General features: G+C 51.3%; 1 protein-coding gene and 1 long non-coding RNA gene across 6 annotated transcripts in view; both read right to left on the bottom strand.

Moving 5' to 3' along the window:
• The window catches only part of LOC144498743 (uncharacterized), a 689,113-nt gene that overhangs the window by 516,310 nt on the left and 157,422 nt on the right, over positions 1-15,381 (bottom strand). The gene's annotated exons all lie outside the window — the stretch shown is intronic.
• ap2a1 (adaptor related protein complex 2 subunit alpha 1) overlaps positions 1-15,381 on the bottom strand; it is a 168,442-nt gene that overhangs the window by 16,109 nt on the left and 136,952 nt on the right. For all 5 annotated transcript variants that reach the window (XM_078220352.1, XM_078220353.1, XM_078220354.1 and 2 more), the window contains 2 exons: positions 15,140-15,256; positions 10,231-10,300 (listed from right to left, as the gene is read on the bottom strand). In XM_078220352.1, the coding sequence (XP_078076478.1) occupies positions 10,231-10,300; positions 15,140-15,256 (187 nt within the window). The remainder of the gene's footprint in view (positions 1-10,230; positions 10,301-15,139; positions 15,257-15,381) is intronic.

Genomic DNA, 15,381 nt, shown 5'->3' with positions numbered 1-15,381 from the left:
TGGTGATGGTCTCGTGCTCCATCTGGTCCCACTTGTAAAAATGGAAACGCTCCATGATCAGCAATGGTTTTGGCGCGAAGTGGCCCTCCAATACCGCACACAACTCATGGAACAGCTTCTCAATCAGTTTCTCCGGCTGCAGCAAACTCTCCAGGATGCTGAATGTTTTACTTCCAACCGTGCTAAAACTGACACAATGAAGTTGTCCGCCACCCAATTCGCTGTCACAAAAATACTGAACTGTTTGATGTAGACTGTCCATGACTCAGCTTCTTCGTCAAACGTGCCGATTGTATCAAATTTTCCCACCATTTCTCTTTGCTGGCGGCAGGGGTTTTCCAACCCCTGAACCTAGGCCCAAAGTCTGTTTTTCCCCACGTTAGCTCCTGCACTCACTTCTCCCAGAGCACTCGGTATTCCCTGTCACCTGGTGACCGAGTTTTCCTCTGATCGCCTTGCAACTATCGATGCCAGCAACAGCTGTGGAGACTTGCAACCATTGATGACACCAGGGTCTGTCCAATTTGCTGTTTCCCATGACACCCTGTTACCCCCATGGTCCTATCCGTCCTCTGGGGGTTTTCTTTCATTCAGCACTGGGAATCTCAGCAGACGGTCCACGATAAAGGTCTCGATCCTTCACCTTACGAGCTACCAGTCACTCAAACCTTCGTCGCCAGTGTTAAGATTCTTTACTAGTGAGGGATGTCCTCAAGAACTCCTCACTCCACAGACAGGCATCAAGGAACACAGGTATTTATCACAGGTCTTACTCACTTCACACTCCAAATTACAACTGCTCTTCCAGGGCGGTTCCTGGGCAGGTCATCCGACACCCAGGGTTACCTGACCCATGCTCTTAAAGAGGCTATGCCCCAACATACATAACACAAAATACCACTCTTCTCTCCTCAAATGGAATGGAAAATTCAATCATATTATGATTGCTGTTACAGAGGGGTACCTTCACAGTGAGGTCATAAATTAATCCCATCTCATTGCACAATCCCAGCTCGAGAGTAACCTGCTCTTAGTGCCAGAACTATCCTGAAAACATTCTACAAATTCCTCATCTAGACTACCTTTGCCCATCTGATTTTTCCAGTCCATATTTAGAATTAAAATCTCCCACAGTTATTGCTAATTTCTGACAGGCTCTATTACTCCTTGCTTTATATCCCAACCTACCATGTGTTTACTGTCAGGGGGCCTGTATGCCAGTCCAACAAGTGACTTCTTACCTGTTCAATTGGCTTGAACTTTATAATTTGTCTTCTCTACTCAAACTGCTTCAGGATCCTAGTTTCCTGAACTTTGATCATCCCTCTCTATTGTGCTAATACCATCATTAATTGACAGAGCCATCCCTCCACCTTTTTCTACCTTCCCACCCTTCCTAAATGTCATTATTGATGACATTAACAAATTCCAATGTTCAGGTCCCAATCTAAATTATCCTGCAAGCCGGGTCTCCGTAATGTCTGTCAGATTGTGCTTATTTATTTCTACTCGCGCTATCAGTTCATCTGTTTTGTTTTGAATGCAATGTGCATTCAGATACAGAGCCTTTAGTTTTGTCCTTTTATTATTTTTGTAACCTCTAGCCTTACTTGCTGATTTACTCTTAGATTTGTACTCTTTGTCCCTTCTTGTCAGTCTGTGACTCATTTACCATATTAATACCTTTCTCCCTCGCCTTATCTCTATTCTTTGATTTACCACATCTTTTCAAATTTGATCACTTGCCCCCAGTACTTAGTTTAAAACCTCCTCTACTTCCCTAGCTTTGTAGTTCTGTAGAACACAGGGTACAAACATGGTTCGGATGTAGATGGTCTCAGTGAAGGTACAGCCTCCACTTTCCACATGAATTGGAACACACTTCTTGTAAACTATTCTGGATTCCACCCTGCACCTCTCCAACTCCTCTTCCATCCTGAGCAGATGTCCTGAATCCTTCACAACACAACCTTCATGATGTTCGTTTTCGGCTGCAGAGAACTGTCTATCCCCGAGTGACTATAGTGTCCCCACTACTTACATTTCTTTCAATTCCTCCGATGTAAATGGCTTCCGGTACTGTTTGTGAAGTTGGAATTTGATGTTGTTAAAGATGTAAAAAATTGTAAAAATGCTAGAGGGGAAAAAAACATTGCATGTTCTCTTTAGAAGCTGGTGTTTTGTTTCAGTGCTTGGAGGTTTAAAAGGCAAAGTACACCAGAATCCAAGCTGAAACATTTGTATCAAAAAGTCAAGCAGTAGTCTTGACAAGACAACCTGTTTTTTGAAAATTTAGTCCAATCAATTTAAAGCAGGCACTCAGCTACCAGGAACCTATAATATTTTAATTTGATGGTGTTGACAAAATCAGACCAATCCTATTGTAGGAAAATTGATAAGTCATCACAGGTATAAAAGAGAGTAAGGGTGAAAAACAGGAGTTAGCAAATGCCACCTCTCAAGTCTTGAGAAGGAGCGAGCAGCTCTCCACCCGAGAACCATAGAACCGTAGAAAATTACAGCTCAGAAACAGGCCTTTTGGCCCTTCTTGTCTGTGCCGAACCATTTTTTGCCTAGTCCCACTGACCTGCACTTGGACCATATCCTTCCACACCCCTCTCATCCATGAACCCGTCCAAGTTTTTCTTAAATGTTAAAAGTGACCCCGCATTTACCACTTTATCCGTCAGCTCATTCCACACTCCCACCACTCTCTGTGTGAAGAAGCCCCCCCTAATATTCCCTTTAAACTTTTCTCCTTTCACCCTTAACCCATGCCCTCTGGTTTTTTTCTCCCCGAGCCTCAGCGGAAAAAGCCTGCTTGCATTCACTCTATCTATACCCATCAAAATCTTATACACCTCTATCAAATCTCCCCTCAATCTTCTACGCTCCAGGGAATAAAGTCCCAACGTATTCAATCTCTCTCTGTAACTCAGCTTCTCAAGTCCCGGCAACATCCTTGTGAACCTTCTCTGCACTCTTTCAACCTTATTTACATCCTTCCTGTAACTAGGTGACCAAAACTGTACACAATACTCCAAATTCGGCCTCACCAATACCTTATATAACCTTACCATAACATTCCAACTTTTATACTCGATACTCCAATTTATAAAGGCCAATGTACCAAAGGCACTCTTTACGACCCTATCCACCTGTGACGTCACTTTTAGGAAATTCTGTACCTGTATTCCCAGATCCCTCTGTTCAACTGCACTCTTCAGAGTCCTACCATTTACCCTGTACGTTCTTCTTTGGTTTGTCCTTCCAATGTGCAATATCTCACACTTGTCTGCGTTAAATTCCATTTGCCATTTTTCAGCCCACTTTTCTAGTTGGTCCAAATCCCTCTGCAAGCTTTGAAAACCTTCCTCACTGTCCACTACACCTCCAATCTTTGTATCACCAGCAAACTTGCTGATCCAATTTACCACATTATCATCCAGATCATTGATATAGATGACAAACAACAATGGACCCAACACCGATCCCTGCGGCACACCACTAGTCACAGGCCTCCACTCAGAGAAGCAATCCTCCACAACCACTCTCTGGCTTCTTCCATTGAGCCAGTGTCTAATCCAATTTACTACCTCCCCATGTATACCTAGCGACTGAACTTTCCTAACTAACCTCCTATGAGGGACCTTGTCAAAGGCCTTGCTGAAATCCAGGTAGACAACATCCACTGCCTTCTCTTCATCCACTTTCCTGGTAACCTCCGCGAAAAACTCTAATAGATTGGTCAAACATGACCTACCACGCACAAAGCCATGTTGACTCTCCCTAATAAGTCCCTGTCTATCCAAATATTTGTAGATCCTATCCCTTATCACACCTTCCAATAACTTGCCCACCACCGACGTCAAACTTACCGGCCTATAATTTCCCGGATTTCTTTTGGAACCTTTTTTAAACAACGGAACAACATGAGCCACCCTCCAATCATCCGGCACCTCCCCCGTGAATACTGACATTTTAAATATGTCTGCCAGGGCCCCTGCAAGTTCAACACTAGCTTCCCTCAAGGTCCATGGGAATACCCTGTCCGGTCCTGGGGATTTATCCACTCTGATTTGCCTCAAGACAGCGAGCACCTCCTCCCCTTTAATCTGTAAAGGTTCCATGACCTCCCTACCTGTTTGCCCTATTTCTGTAGACTCCATGCTCGTTTCCTCAGTAAATACGGATGCAAAAAACCCATTTAGTATCTCCCCCATCTCTTTTGGTTCCATACACAGTCTACCACTCTGGTCTTCAAGAGGACCAATTTTATCCCTCACTATCCTTTTGCTCCTAACATACCTATAGGAGCTCTTTGGATTTTCCTTCACTCTGTCTGCCAAAGCAACCTCATGTCTTCTTTTAGCCCTCCTGATTTCCCTCTTAAGTAGCTTCTTGCACTTTTTATACTCCTCGAGCATCTGATCTGTTCCTTGCTGCCAGCTTCAGATATCTCTTAAGAGAATGCATCAGCTAACCAGCGAAAAGTACCAAATCAGAAAGAACTTACAGACAGAGGGATAAACAGAAGAACTCCAAAAGTTTCCAAAAGTCACAAAACCTGGTTGTATATTTTGAGAGTGACTGAATTCTATTATTATATTTTTTGGTTAATGAATGAGTACTGTATTTATTTGAGCAGCATTCCATCAGAATCTTATTTTATTCAGTATGTTACTTGTTTAGTCAAAGTTCCCTGTTAGTTAAATAAATTGTTAAGTGTTCATTTAAAGTGTATCGGGTATTTCTGTTAGTTAACCACTCAATGTTACTGAAGAACAGTTCACAACTTCCCACACCCTTAACAGATTACGAGGTGAGGTAACCCTCTTTGGGGGATTCGACGTTACTTGTCAAAAGAGGGTCAACCTCCGCATCATAACAGTATCATGGTGCCATTGTCAGCCTGCCAATTCACACTGCAGTCTCGATCTTGCCCATACAAGCTGCAAGGACCTCGAACTTGCTAATCATCGCAGTGAAGACTGCTCCTTCACAACACTAGCAGGTTCCAGGACTGTTTTGCAAGTGCGCATTTAAATACTTCATAAAAAGATAAATAAACAAATACCTTGAAGTCTAGAATAACCATACACACACTGGTCTCGAGGCTGACTGAATCGGACATGCCTTTTGGTATCTTTGGCAATTTGGAACCTTTTGAAGTGTTATTACGATTATAATGTAGGAAATGCTGCAGCAAATCTGCACATAGCAAGCTCCCACAAACAGCAATGTGATAACGACCTGACAATGTTTTACTCGGATGTTGATTGAACGATAAATATCAGTCAGAATACCAGGGATGCCTTCGCTGCTCTTTGTGGAATGTATCATGCTTATCTCAAAGGTTAGAAGGGGCCTTGGCTTCACATCTCAATTAAAAGGCAGCACCATTGATAATGCAGTCCCAGAGCATTAGCCTAGAATTTTGTCCCATCAAGGCTAAAGAATGGAACATGCGCTGCCCCGCCAACGGGGTGGCCCCACCCCCACCCCCCCCCCTTCTGGACTGCCCCGTCGATGGTGCGCCCTCAGCCCCCCCCCCGCCCCCCCAAACTACCCCGCTGATGACGAACCCCCCCCAGGCTGCCCCGTCGATGGCACGACCCCCCGACAGCGCAGCCCCCCTCCGCATTGCCCCTCCAACAGCGCTCCCTCAGCACTGCCCCCCCTCAGCACTGCCCCTCCGACAGCGCTCCCTCAGCGCTGCCCCTCCGACAGCGCTGCCCCTCCGACAGCGCTGCCCCTCCGACAGCGCTGCCCCTCCGACAGCGCTGCCCCTCTGACAGCGCTGCCCCTCCGACAGCGCTCCCTCAGTACTGCCCCTCCGACAGCGCTGCCCCTCCGACAGCGCTCCCTCAGTACTGCCCCTCCGACAACGCTGCCCCTCCCTCAGCGCTGCCCCTCCGACAGCACTAAGCTTCCTCAGTACTACCCCTCCGACAGCGCTCCCTCAGTACTGCCCCTCCGACAGCGCTCCCTCAGTACTGCCGCTCCGACAGCACTAAGCTTCCTCAGTACTGCCCCTCCGACAGCGCTCCCTCAGTACTGCCCCTCCGACAGCACTCCCTCAGTACTGCCCCTCCGACAACACTCCCTCAGTACTGCCCCTCCGACAGCGCTCCCTCAGTACTGCCCCTCCGACAGCGCTCTCTCAGTACTGCCCCTCCGACAGCGCTGCCCCTCCCTCAGCGCTGCCCCTCCGACAGCGCTCCCTCAGTACTGCCCCTCCGACAGCACTAAGCTTCCTCAGTACTGCCCCTCCGACAGCGCTCCCTCAGTACTGCCCCTCCGACAGCGCTCCCTCAGTACTGCCCCTCCGACAGCGCTCCCTCAGTACTGCCCCTCCGACAGCGCTCCCTCAGTACTGCCCCTCCGACAGCGCTCCCTCAGTACTGCCCCTCCGACAACGCTGCCCCTCCCTCAGCGCTGCCCCTCCGACAGCGCTCCCTCAGTACTGCCCCTCCGACAGCGCTCCCTCAGTACTGCCCCTCCGACAGCACTCCCTCAGTACTGCCCCTCCGACAGCACTCCCTCAGTACTGCCCCTCCGACAGCACTCCCTCAGTACTGCCCCTCCGACAGCGCTCCCTCAGTACTGCCCCTCCGACAGCGCTCCCTCAGTACTGCCGCTCCGACAGCACTAAGCTTCCTCAGTACTGCCTCTCCGACAGCACTCCCTCAGTACTGCCCCTCCGACAGCACTCCCTCAGTACTGCCCCTCCGATAGCACTCCCTCAGTACTGCCCCTCCGACAGCGCTCCCTCAGTACTGCCCCTCCGACAGCGCTCCCTCAGTACTGCCGCTCCGACAGCACTAAGCTTCCTCAGCGCTGCCCCTCCGACAGCACTAAGCTTCCTCAGTACTGCCCCTCCGACAGCACTCCCTCAGTACTGCCCCTCCGACAGCACTCCCTCAGTACTGCCCCTCCGACAGCGCTCCCTCAGTACTGCCCCTCCGACAGCGCTGCCCCTCCCTCAGCGCTGCCCCTCCGACAGCGCTCCCTCAGCACTGCCCCTCCGACAGCACTAAGCTTCCTCAGTACTGCCCCTCCGACAGCACTCCCTCAGTACTGCCCCTCCGACAGCACTAAGCTTCCTCAGTACTGCCCCTCCGACAGCGCTCCCTCAGTACTGCCCCTCCGACAGCACTAAGCTTCCTCAGTACTGCCCCTCCGACAGCGCTCCCTCAGCACTGCCCCTCCGACAGCACTAAGCTTCCTCAGTACTGCCCCTCCGACAGCACTCCCTCAGTACTGCCTCTCCGACAGCACTCCCTCAGTACTGCCCCTCCGACAGCGCTCCCTCAGTACTGCCCCTCCGACAGCGCTCCCTCAGTACTGCCCCTCCGACAGCGCTCCCTCAGTACTGCCCCTCCGACAGCAGTAAGCTTCCTCAGTACTGCCCCTCCGACAGCGCTCCCTCAGTACTGCCCCTCCGACAGCACTCCCTCAGTACTGCCCCTCCGACAGCGCTGCCCCTCCCTCAGCGCTGCCCCTCCGACAGCGCTCCCTCAGCACTGCCCCTCCGACAGCGCTCCCTCAGTACTGCCCCTCCGACAGCGCTCCCTCAGCACTGCCCCTCCGACAGCGCTCCCTCAGCACTGCCCCTCCGACAGCACTAAGCTTCCTCAGTACTGCCCCTCCGACAGCGCTCCCTCAGTACTGCCCCTCCGACAGCACTAAGCTTCCTCAGTACTGCCCCTCCGACAGCGCTCCCTCAGCACTGCCCCTCCGACAGCACTAAGCTTCCTCAGTACTGCCCCTCCGATAGCACTCCCTCAGCACTGCCCCTCCGACAGCACTAAGCTTCCTCAGTACTGCCCCTCCGACAGCGCTCCCTCAGTACTGCCCCTCCGACAGCACTCCCTCAGTACTGCCCCTCCGACAGCGCTGCCCCTCCCTCAGCGCTGCCCCTCCGACAGCGCTCCCTCAGCACTGCCCCTCCGACAGCGCTCCCTCAGTACTGCCCCTCCGACAGCGCTCCCTCAGTACTGCCCCTCCGACAGCGCTCCCTCAGTACTGCCCCTCCGACAGCACTAAGCTTCCTCAGTACTGCCCCTCCGACAGCACTCCCTCAGTACTGCCCCTCCGACAGCACTCCCTCAATACTGCCCCTCCAACAGCACTCCCTCAGTACTGCCCCTCCGACAGTGCTGCCCCTCCCTCAGCGCTGCCCCTCCGACAGCGCTCCCTCAGTACTGCCCCTCCGACAGCGCTCCCTCAGTACTGCCGCTCCGACAGCACTAAGCTTCCTCAGTACTGCCCCTCCGACAGCGCTCCCTCAGTACTGCCCCTCCGACAGCACTCCCTCAGTACTGCCCCTCCGACAGCACTCCCTCAGTACTGCCCCTCCGACAGCACTCCCTCAGTACTGCCCCTCCGACAGCGCTGCCCCTCCCTCAGCGCTGCCCCTCCGACAGCGCTCCCTCAGTACTGCCCCTCCGACAGCGCTCCCTCAGTACTGCCCCTCCGACAGCACTCCCTCAGTACTGCCGCTCCGACAGCACTAAGCTTCCTCAGTACTGCCCCTCCGACAGCACTCCCTCAGTACTGCCCCTCCGACAGCACTCCCTCAGCACTGCCCCTCCGATAGCACTCCCTCAGCACTGCCGTTTCGACAGCACTAAGCTTCCTCAGTACTGCCCCTCCGACAGCACTCCCTCAGTACTGCCCCTCCGACAGCACTCCCTCAGTACTGCCCCTCCGATAGCACTCCCTCAGCACTGCCGCTCCGACAGCACTAAGCTTCCTCAGTACTGCCCCTCCGACAGCGCTCCCTCAGTACTGCCCCTCCGACAGCACTCCCTCAGTACTGCCCCTCCGACAGCGCTCCCTCGGTACTGCCCCTCCGACAGCGCTCCCTCAGTACTGCCCCTCCGACAGCGCTCCCTCAGTACTGCCCCTCCGACAGCACTCCCTCAGTACTGCCGCTCCGACAGCACTAAGCTTCCTCAGTACTGCCCCTCCGACAGCGCTCCCTCAGTACTGCCCCTCCGATAGCACTCCCTCAGCACTGCCGCTCCGACAGCACTAAGCTTCCTCAGTACTGCCCCTCCGACAGCGCTCCCTCAGTACTGCCCCTCCGACACCACTCCCTCAGTACTGCCGCTCCGACAGCACTCCCTCAGTACTGCCCCTCCGACAGCGCTCCCTCAGTATTGCCCCTCCGACAGCGCTCCCTCAGTACTGCCCCTCCGACAGCGCTGCCCCTCCGACAGCACTGCCCCTCCGACAGCGCTCCCTCAGTACTGCCCCTCCGACAGCACTCCCTCAGTACTGCTCCTCCGATAGCACTCCCTCAGCACTGCCGCTCCGACAGCGCTAAGCTTCCTCAGCACTGCCCCTCCGACAGCGCTAAGTTTCCTCAGCACTGAACCTCAACAGTGCAATGCTCCCTCAGTATTTCCCCCCAACAGTGAAGCACTTCCTATTATTGCTCCCTTAGCACTGCCCCTCCCAAACTGCAGTAACACTCTCAGCAAAGCTACTCTGAAAGTGCAGCACTCCCTCAGAACTGCCCATCTATCAAAACAGCGCTCTCGGATGACTGACTCTTAGAGTAAGGCACTCCCTCCGTACTGACCATCTGACAGTGCAGCACTCCCTTAGTACTGACCATCTGACAGTGAAGCACTCCCTCAGTACTGACCATCTGACAGTGCAGCACTCCCTCAGTACTGACCATCTGACAGTGCAGTGCTCCCTCAGTACTGACCATCTGACAGTGCAGCACTCCCTCAGTTCTGCCACCCTGACAGTGCAACACTCTCTCAGTATTGCCTCTACTCCCAAAGGACAGTCCTTTTGACTGTAGACCGCCCCTTGCATTGCTCCATCAACAGTGCAGCACTCCCCCTCTGACAGTACAGGGCTTGCAGTCCCTCTGACTGCTGCACTCGTCCAATACTGATCCTCCAACAGCAAGATGCACCCTCAGTACTGACCCTCTGAAAGTGCAGTGCTCTCTCAGTACTGACCCTCCAACAGTGCAGTGCTTGTGCAATATTGACTCTCTGACAATGCAGTACTCCCTCAGCATTCCCCTCTGACAGTCTCTGCCTATATTGTATGCTCAGTCTCTGGAGTGAGGCTTGAATCCACAATTATTTGATTCCGAGTGCTCGCAATGAATTAATGCTGATATTTATATATATTAGTGCATTACATTATGGAGGCAAGGTTTGACATCACTTTGCAGTACAATTCAGTTTTGATTTATACCTTTATTTTTGTCATCTCTGAATCCATTGGGTACTTAGCTTTAAATATCTGTTGCACTTCCTGGTGTGGGCTAAGGGACACAGAAAAAAATACACTTTGTAACTAAAGCTTTATAGAACTCAATTCTCAGCATTTACATAGGCCACATGCTGCAATTATTCCTTCTTCCAGAACATTCCAGATATAACAGCACTTAACCCTGAAACTTAGATCCAAGACACAATATGGAAATGCTTTGAACAAACAAGGAGGACATGGGAAATTATTAGCAACATGAAGAAAGCAACACTCGGTTAAATTAAGCTTGAAAACCTTCCCTCAAGAGATGAAATGGGGGGTATGGAGTTCATGAAAATATAGTAGAGATGAGCAGCCAAAATAGTATTTTGAGTTTGCTTTAATTATCTGCAGCTTCAAAGCAGTATCAGGAGTGAAGGTCAGGGAACCAGAGTGAAACCAGTAGTTTGAGATCAGAATTACTAAGCTAGAGATGAAGGGCTTTCCAATTATAGCTGAGTTGTAGCTCTGGAACACCCTCAGAAAAAAAGAGATTGATTATCACGATGGGATAGTAAAACAAATCTGTGTAGCCCCACACCCCGCCCCCCCCGCCGCCCCCCTCCCCCGCTTTCCACCTTTTGCAGGAGCAGAGTTTGGTCGCACTGGGCATCCTTCAATTGAGAGTCAAGACAATTGTGTATTGTTTGTCTGCCCATGGAGTATACCAAATTGAGCAAAAACATGTCACACATTGATGCGCGATTAAATCACTCGGGAGGCTGGATCGTACCCGGGAAATAAAGGTTTTTAGTAGTAACAAGAATGGAGCATACTGTATAACAATACAATCCCAGACTAAAGGGTCACCAGGCAGTGCAGTGACCTTTATACTCCTACAGGTAGGCGGAGCCAACCAGAGTGTACCACAGAACAATACCAACAGGTAGAACACCCCTAACCCCAACAGTGACAACAGTAACATATGTACAAGTACCCATAGTGGTAACCATCTATGGTTCACCACATTCACCCCTCCTTTAAAAACAAAGGCCGGTGGGGCAAAAAAACAGTACGAACTGTCTATATATTCACAAGTTCAGTCGTATCGGAGGGCCGCACCGTCTCTGCGACCTCTTCAACACTGGCGGTAGCACCGGTTCTGGTGACCGTGATGACCCTCTCTCCAAGGCGGTGTCCAGTGACTCCTCCAGTTCCTCACGGACGGGTGGACCACGAGGTGGCGACAATCTCCTGGACTCAGGAACGCCCCGAGGTGGCGACAATCTCCTGGACTCAGGCAAGCTGTACACGGGAGTAAGAGGATTAAGTGGTGGTCCTGATACTGCCCGCGCCGTGTCAGGAGGGGAGATAAAGGGCACGGGGTCCCTAACCAGGGGTGCGGGAGCGACGGGGGTTTCCAGGTCCCCTGCAGGCACCAGATCTCAAATAGAGACCGTGTCCTCTCGCCCGTCAGGATATGCTACATAGGCATATTGAGGGTTGGCGTGGAGCAGATGGACATGTTCAACCAAAGGGTCGGACTTGCGGGTCCTAACATGCCGCCGCAGGAGGACAGGTCCTGAGTACGTCAACCAAGACGGCAGTGAGGTCCCAGAGGAAGGCTTCCTGGGGAAGGTAAACATCCGCTCATGTGGGGTAGCGTTGGTTGCCGTACACAGGAGGGACCGGATTGAATGGAGCGCATCAGAAAGTACCTCTTGCCAACGGGAGACTGGAAGACCCTTAGACCTCAACGCCAGTAAGACAGCCTTCCAGACTGTAGCGTTTTCTCTTTCGACCTGCCTGTTACCCCTGGGGTTGTAACTCGTAGTCCTACTTGAGGCAATCCCTTTTGAGAGCAGGTATTGCCTCAAGTCGTCACTCATAAACGATGAACCCCTATCACTGTGGATATAACTGGGGTAACCAAACAGGGTGAACAGATCCCGCAATGCTTTGATAACCGTGGCAGCGGTCATGTCTGAACAGGGACTGGCAAAAGGGAATCGGGAGTACTCGTCAATCACGTTGAGGAAGTACACATTCCAATCTGTCGAAGGAAGGGGGCCCTTGAAATCAACACTCAGTCTTTCAAAAGGGCGAGTGGCTTTAATGAGGTGTGCCCTGTCAGGTCGGTAGAAGTGCGGCTTGCATTCAGCACATACCTGGCAGCTTCGAGTTATCGGCCTGACATCCTCTACTGAGTAGGGTAGATTCCGGGCCTTTACAAATGGAAGAGCCGAGTGATCCCCGGATGGCAGAGATCATTGTGGAGGGCCTGTAGCCGGCCCTCCAGCACACTGGCACATGTTCCACGCGACAGGGCATCTGAGGGCTCATTGAGCTTCCCCGGACGGTACATGATATCATAGTTGTAGGTGGAGAGTTCGATTCTCCACCTCAAGATTTTATCATTTTTGATCTTATCCCTTAACGTGTTGTTGAACATGAACGCCATGGAGCGCTGGTCCGTGAGCAGGGTGAATCGTTTTCCAGCCAAGTAATGGCGCCAATGCCGTACGGCCTCCACAATGGCCTGAGCCTCTTTCTCCACAGCGGAGTGCCGAATTTCAGGGCCTTGGAGGGGCGAGAGAAAAAGGCGACGGGCCTGCCCGCCTGGTTAAGTGTGGCGGCCAGGGCGAAATCAGATGCATCACTCTCCACCTGGAAGGGGATGGACGCATCGACAGCGTGCATCGTGGCTTTCGCGATGTCAGATTTTATCCCTTCAAAGGCTAAGCGAGCCTCTGCTGCCAGGGGAAAAGGGGTAGACTTTATGAGCAGATGGGCTTTGTCCGCATAATTGGGAACCCACTGTGCGTAATACGAAAAGAAGCCTAAGCATCTTCTCAGTGCTTTGATGCTAGTGGGTAGGGGAAGTTCAAGGAGGGGACGCATACGGTCTGGATCAGGGCCAAGGACCCCGTTTTCCACCACGTATCCGAGAATTGCTAGGCGGCGCTTGCTGAATACACACTTCTCCCTGTTATAGGTCAGATTCAGGCGAGACGCAGTGCGTAAAAACTTTAGGAGGTTGGCATCATGGTCCTGCTGGTCATGGCCGCAGATAGTGACGTTGCCCAGGTACGGGAAGGTAGCCCGTAGCCCGTTTTGGTCCACCATTCGGTCCATTGCACGCTGGAAGACCGAGACCCCATTCGTGACGCCAAAGGGGACCCTTAAGAAGTGGTAGAGACGACCATCCACCTCAAAGGCCGTATATTTTCGGTCCTCTGTGCGAATGGGGAGCTGGTGATAAGCTGACTTCAAGTCGATGGTGGAGAACACCCGGTACTGCGCAATCTGGTTGACCATGTCAGATATGCACGGGAGAGGGTACGCGTCCAGCTGCGTGTATCTATTAATGGTCTGACTATAGTCTATGACCATCCGGGGCTTGTCTCCAGTTTTAACCACCACAACTTGTGCTCTCCATGGGCTAGTGCTAGGTTGAATGATCCCTTCCCTGAGGAGCCGCTGAATCTCAGATCGAATAAAGATCCGATCCTCAGCGCTGTAACGCCTGCTCTTAATTGCGATGGGCTTGCAGCTGGGCACGAGATTCTCAAATAAGGATGGCGGGGTGATTCTGAGTGTCGAGAGACTGCACGTGGAGCGCGCAGGGCAATTTGGAGGCTGCTGTTCTCCCACTGAAAGTGGAGGGAGTGGCCCATCGTACTGCAGGGTCACACTCCTCAGGTGGACCATAAAGTCTAGTCCCAGGAGTACCGGAGCGCAAAGGTGCGGTAACACGAGGAGCCTGAAGTTCTCATAAACTGTGCCCCACACCGTTAGGTTTACCACGCAGCTCCCAAGAACGGTAACAGATCGGGACCTCGACGCCATAGAAATTGTCTGTCTGACAGTCTGTACTCAGAGACCGCACCGTTTCACGGTGTCAGGATGAATGAACCTCTCCGCGCTCCCGCTGTCAAACAGACAATGTATTAGGCGTCCGTTTACCTCTATGCCCATCATGGACTTGTCGAGTCTGTGAGGCTTGGCCTGGTCCAGGATGATTGACGCCACTGTTGAATCTTGAGTGCAACTGCAGGCAGCTGAGATGGTTGATGATGATGACCCCTGCTGGTCGTCTGCGGTCGGTGCCAACCAAAAAGTCTTAAAGCTACAGACAATGTGTGTGGAGAGAGGGTTAAGCATAGGTTGAAGAGATGTGTATTGTCTCCAGCCAGGACAGTTAGTGAGATTTTGCAAGCCCAGGCAAGTCATGGGGGTTACAGATAGTGTGACATGAACCCAAGTTCCCGGTTGATCTTGCTAACTGTCCTGGCTGGAGACAATACACATCTCTTTAACCTGTGCTTAATCCTCTCTCCACTCACATTGTCTGTACCTTTAAGACTTGATTACCTGTAAAGACTCGCATTCCAACCATTATCTTGTAAATTGAGTTTGTGTCTGTATATGTCCTGTTTGTGAACACAATTCCCACTCACTGATGAAGGGGCAGTGCTCCGAAAGCTTGTGGCTTGTGCTGCCAAATAAACCTGTTGGACTTTAACCTGGTGTTGTGAGACTTCTTACTGTGTTTACCCCAGTCCAACGCTGGCATCTCCATATCATGACTATGCAACAGCCCATTTTTTTCTATACCCTGTATTTGCTTTAGAGTCATAAAATCTCAATAAAATGCAAGCATCTTTTCAAGTGAAACCAAAACTCTAGTTTCCTTAACAGACAGCTGTAAAAATATAAATTAAGCTTAAACTTAAAATCATATCTTATTCCTAACACCCACAGGTACAAATTCAATTTACTTCACTATCTCTGTTTCCTAACAAATGTGGGGGCACTTGTTACCAGAAAATGCTCAGATAAAGGCTCAAGTTAGGCTTCAGATCGTTACACCATAATTCTGTTACAATATTCAGTGTGTACAGGCTTTTACCTGTTTAATTGTTTCCATCGCCGGAAGAAATCCTCAGATGACATATCTGTAGGCTGGAAAAACTTATTTACTGAGAGGGGCAGTTTGACAGAGATGTTCTGGAGCGCTCCATCATATCTACGTTGAATAAAATCAGAAGAAGATGAAAAGACAATCACAGCAACATTTTCCCCAACCCGCCACCTCCCGCAGCTCCATACTCCTCCCCCTCCATCACCATTTCAAATTCAATTTGACGATTG

Source organism: Mustelus asterias, chromosome 9 (genome assembly GCF_964213995.1).
Source record: "Mustelus asterias chromosome 9, sMusAst1.hap1.1, whole genome shotgun sequence".
Lineage (NCBI taxonomy): Eukaryota > Metazoa > Chordata > Chondrichthyes > Carcharhiniformes > Triakidae > Mustelus > Mustelus asterias.
Note: the sequence above shows the minus strand (reverse complement) of the source record. Positions and strands in the feature narration are given on the sequence as shown.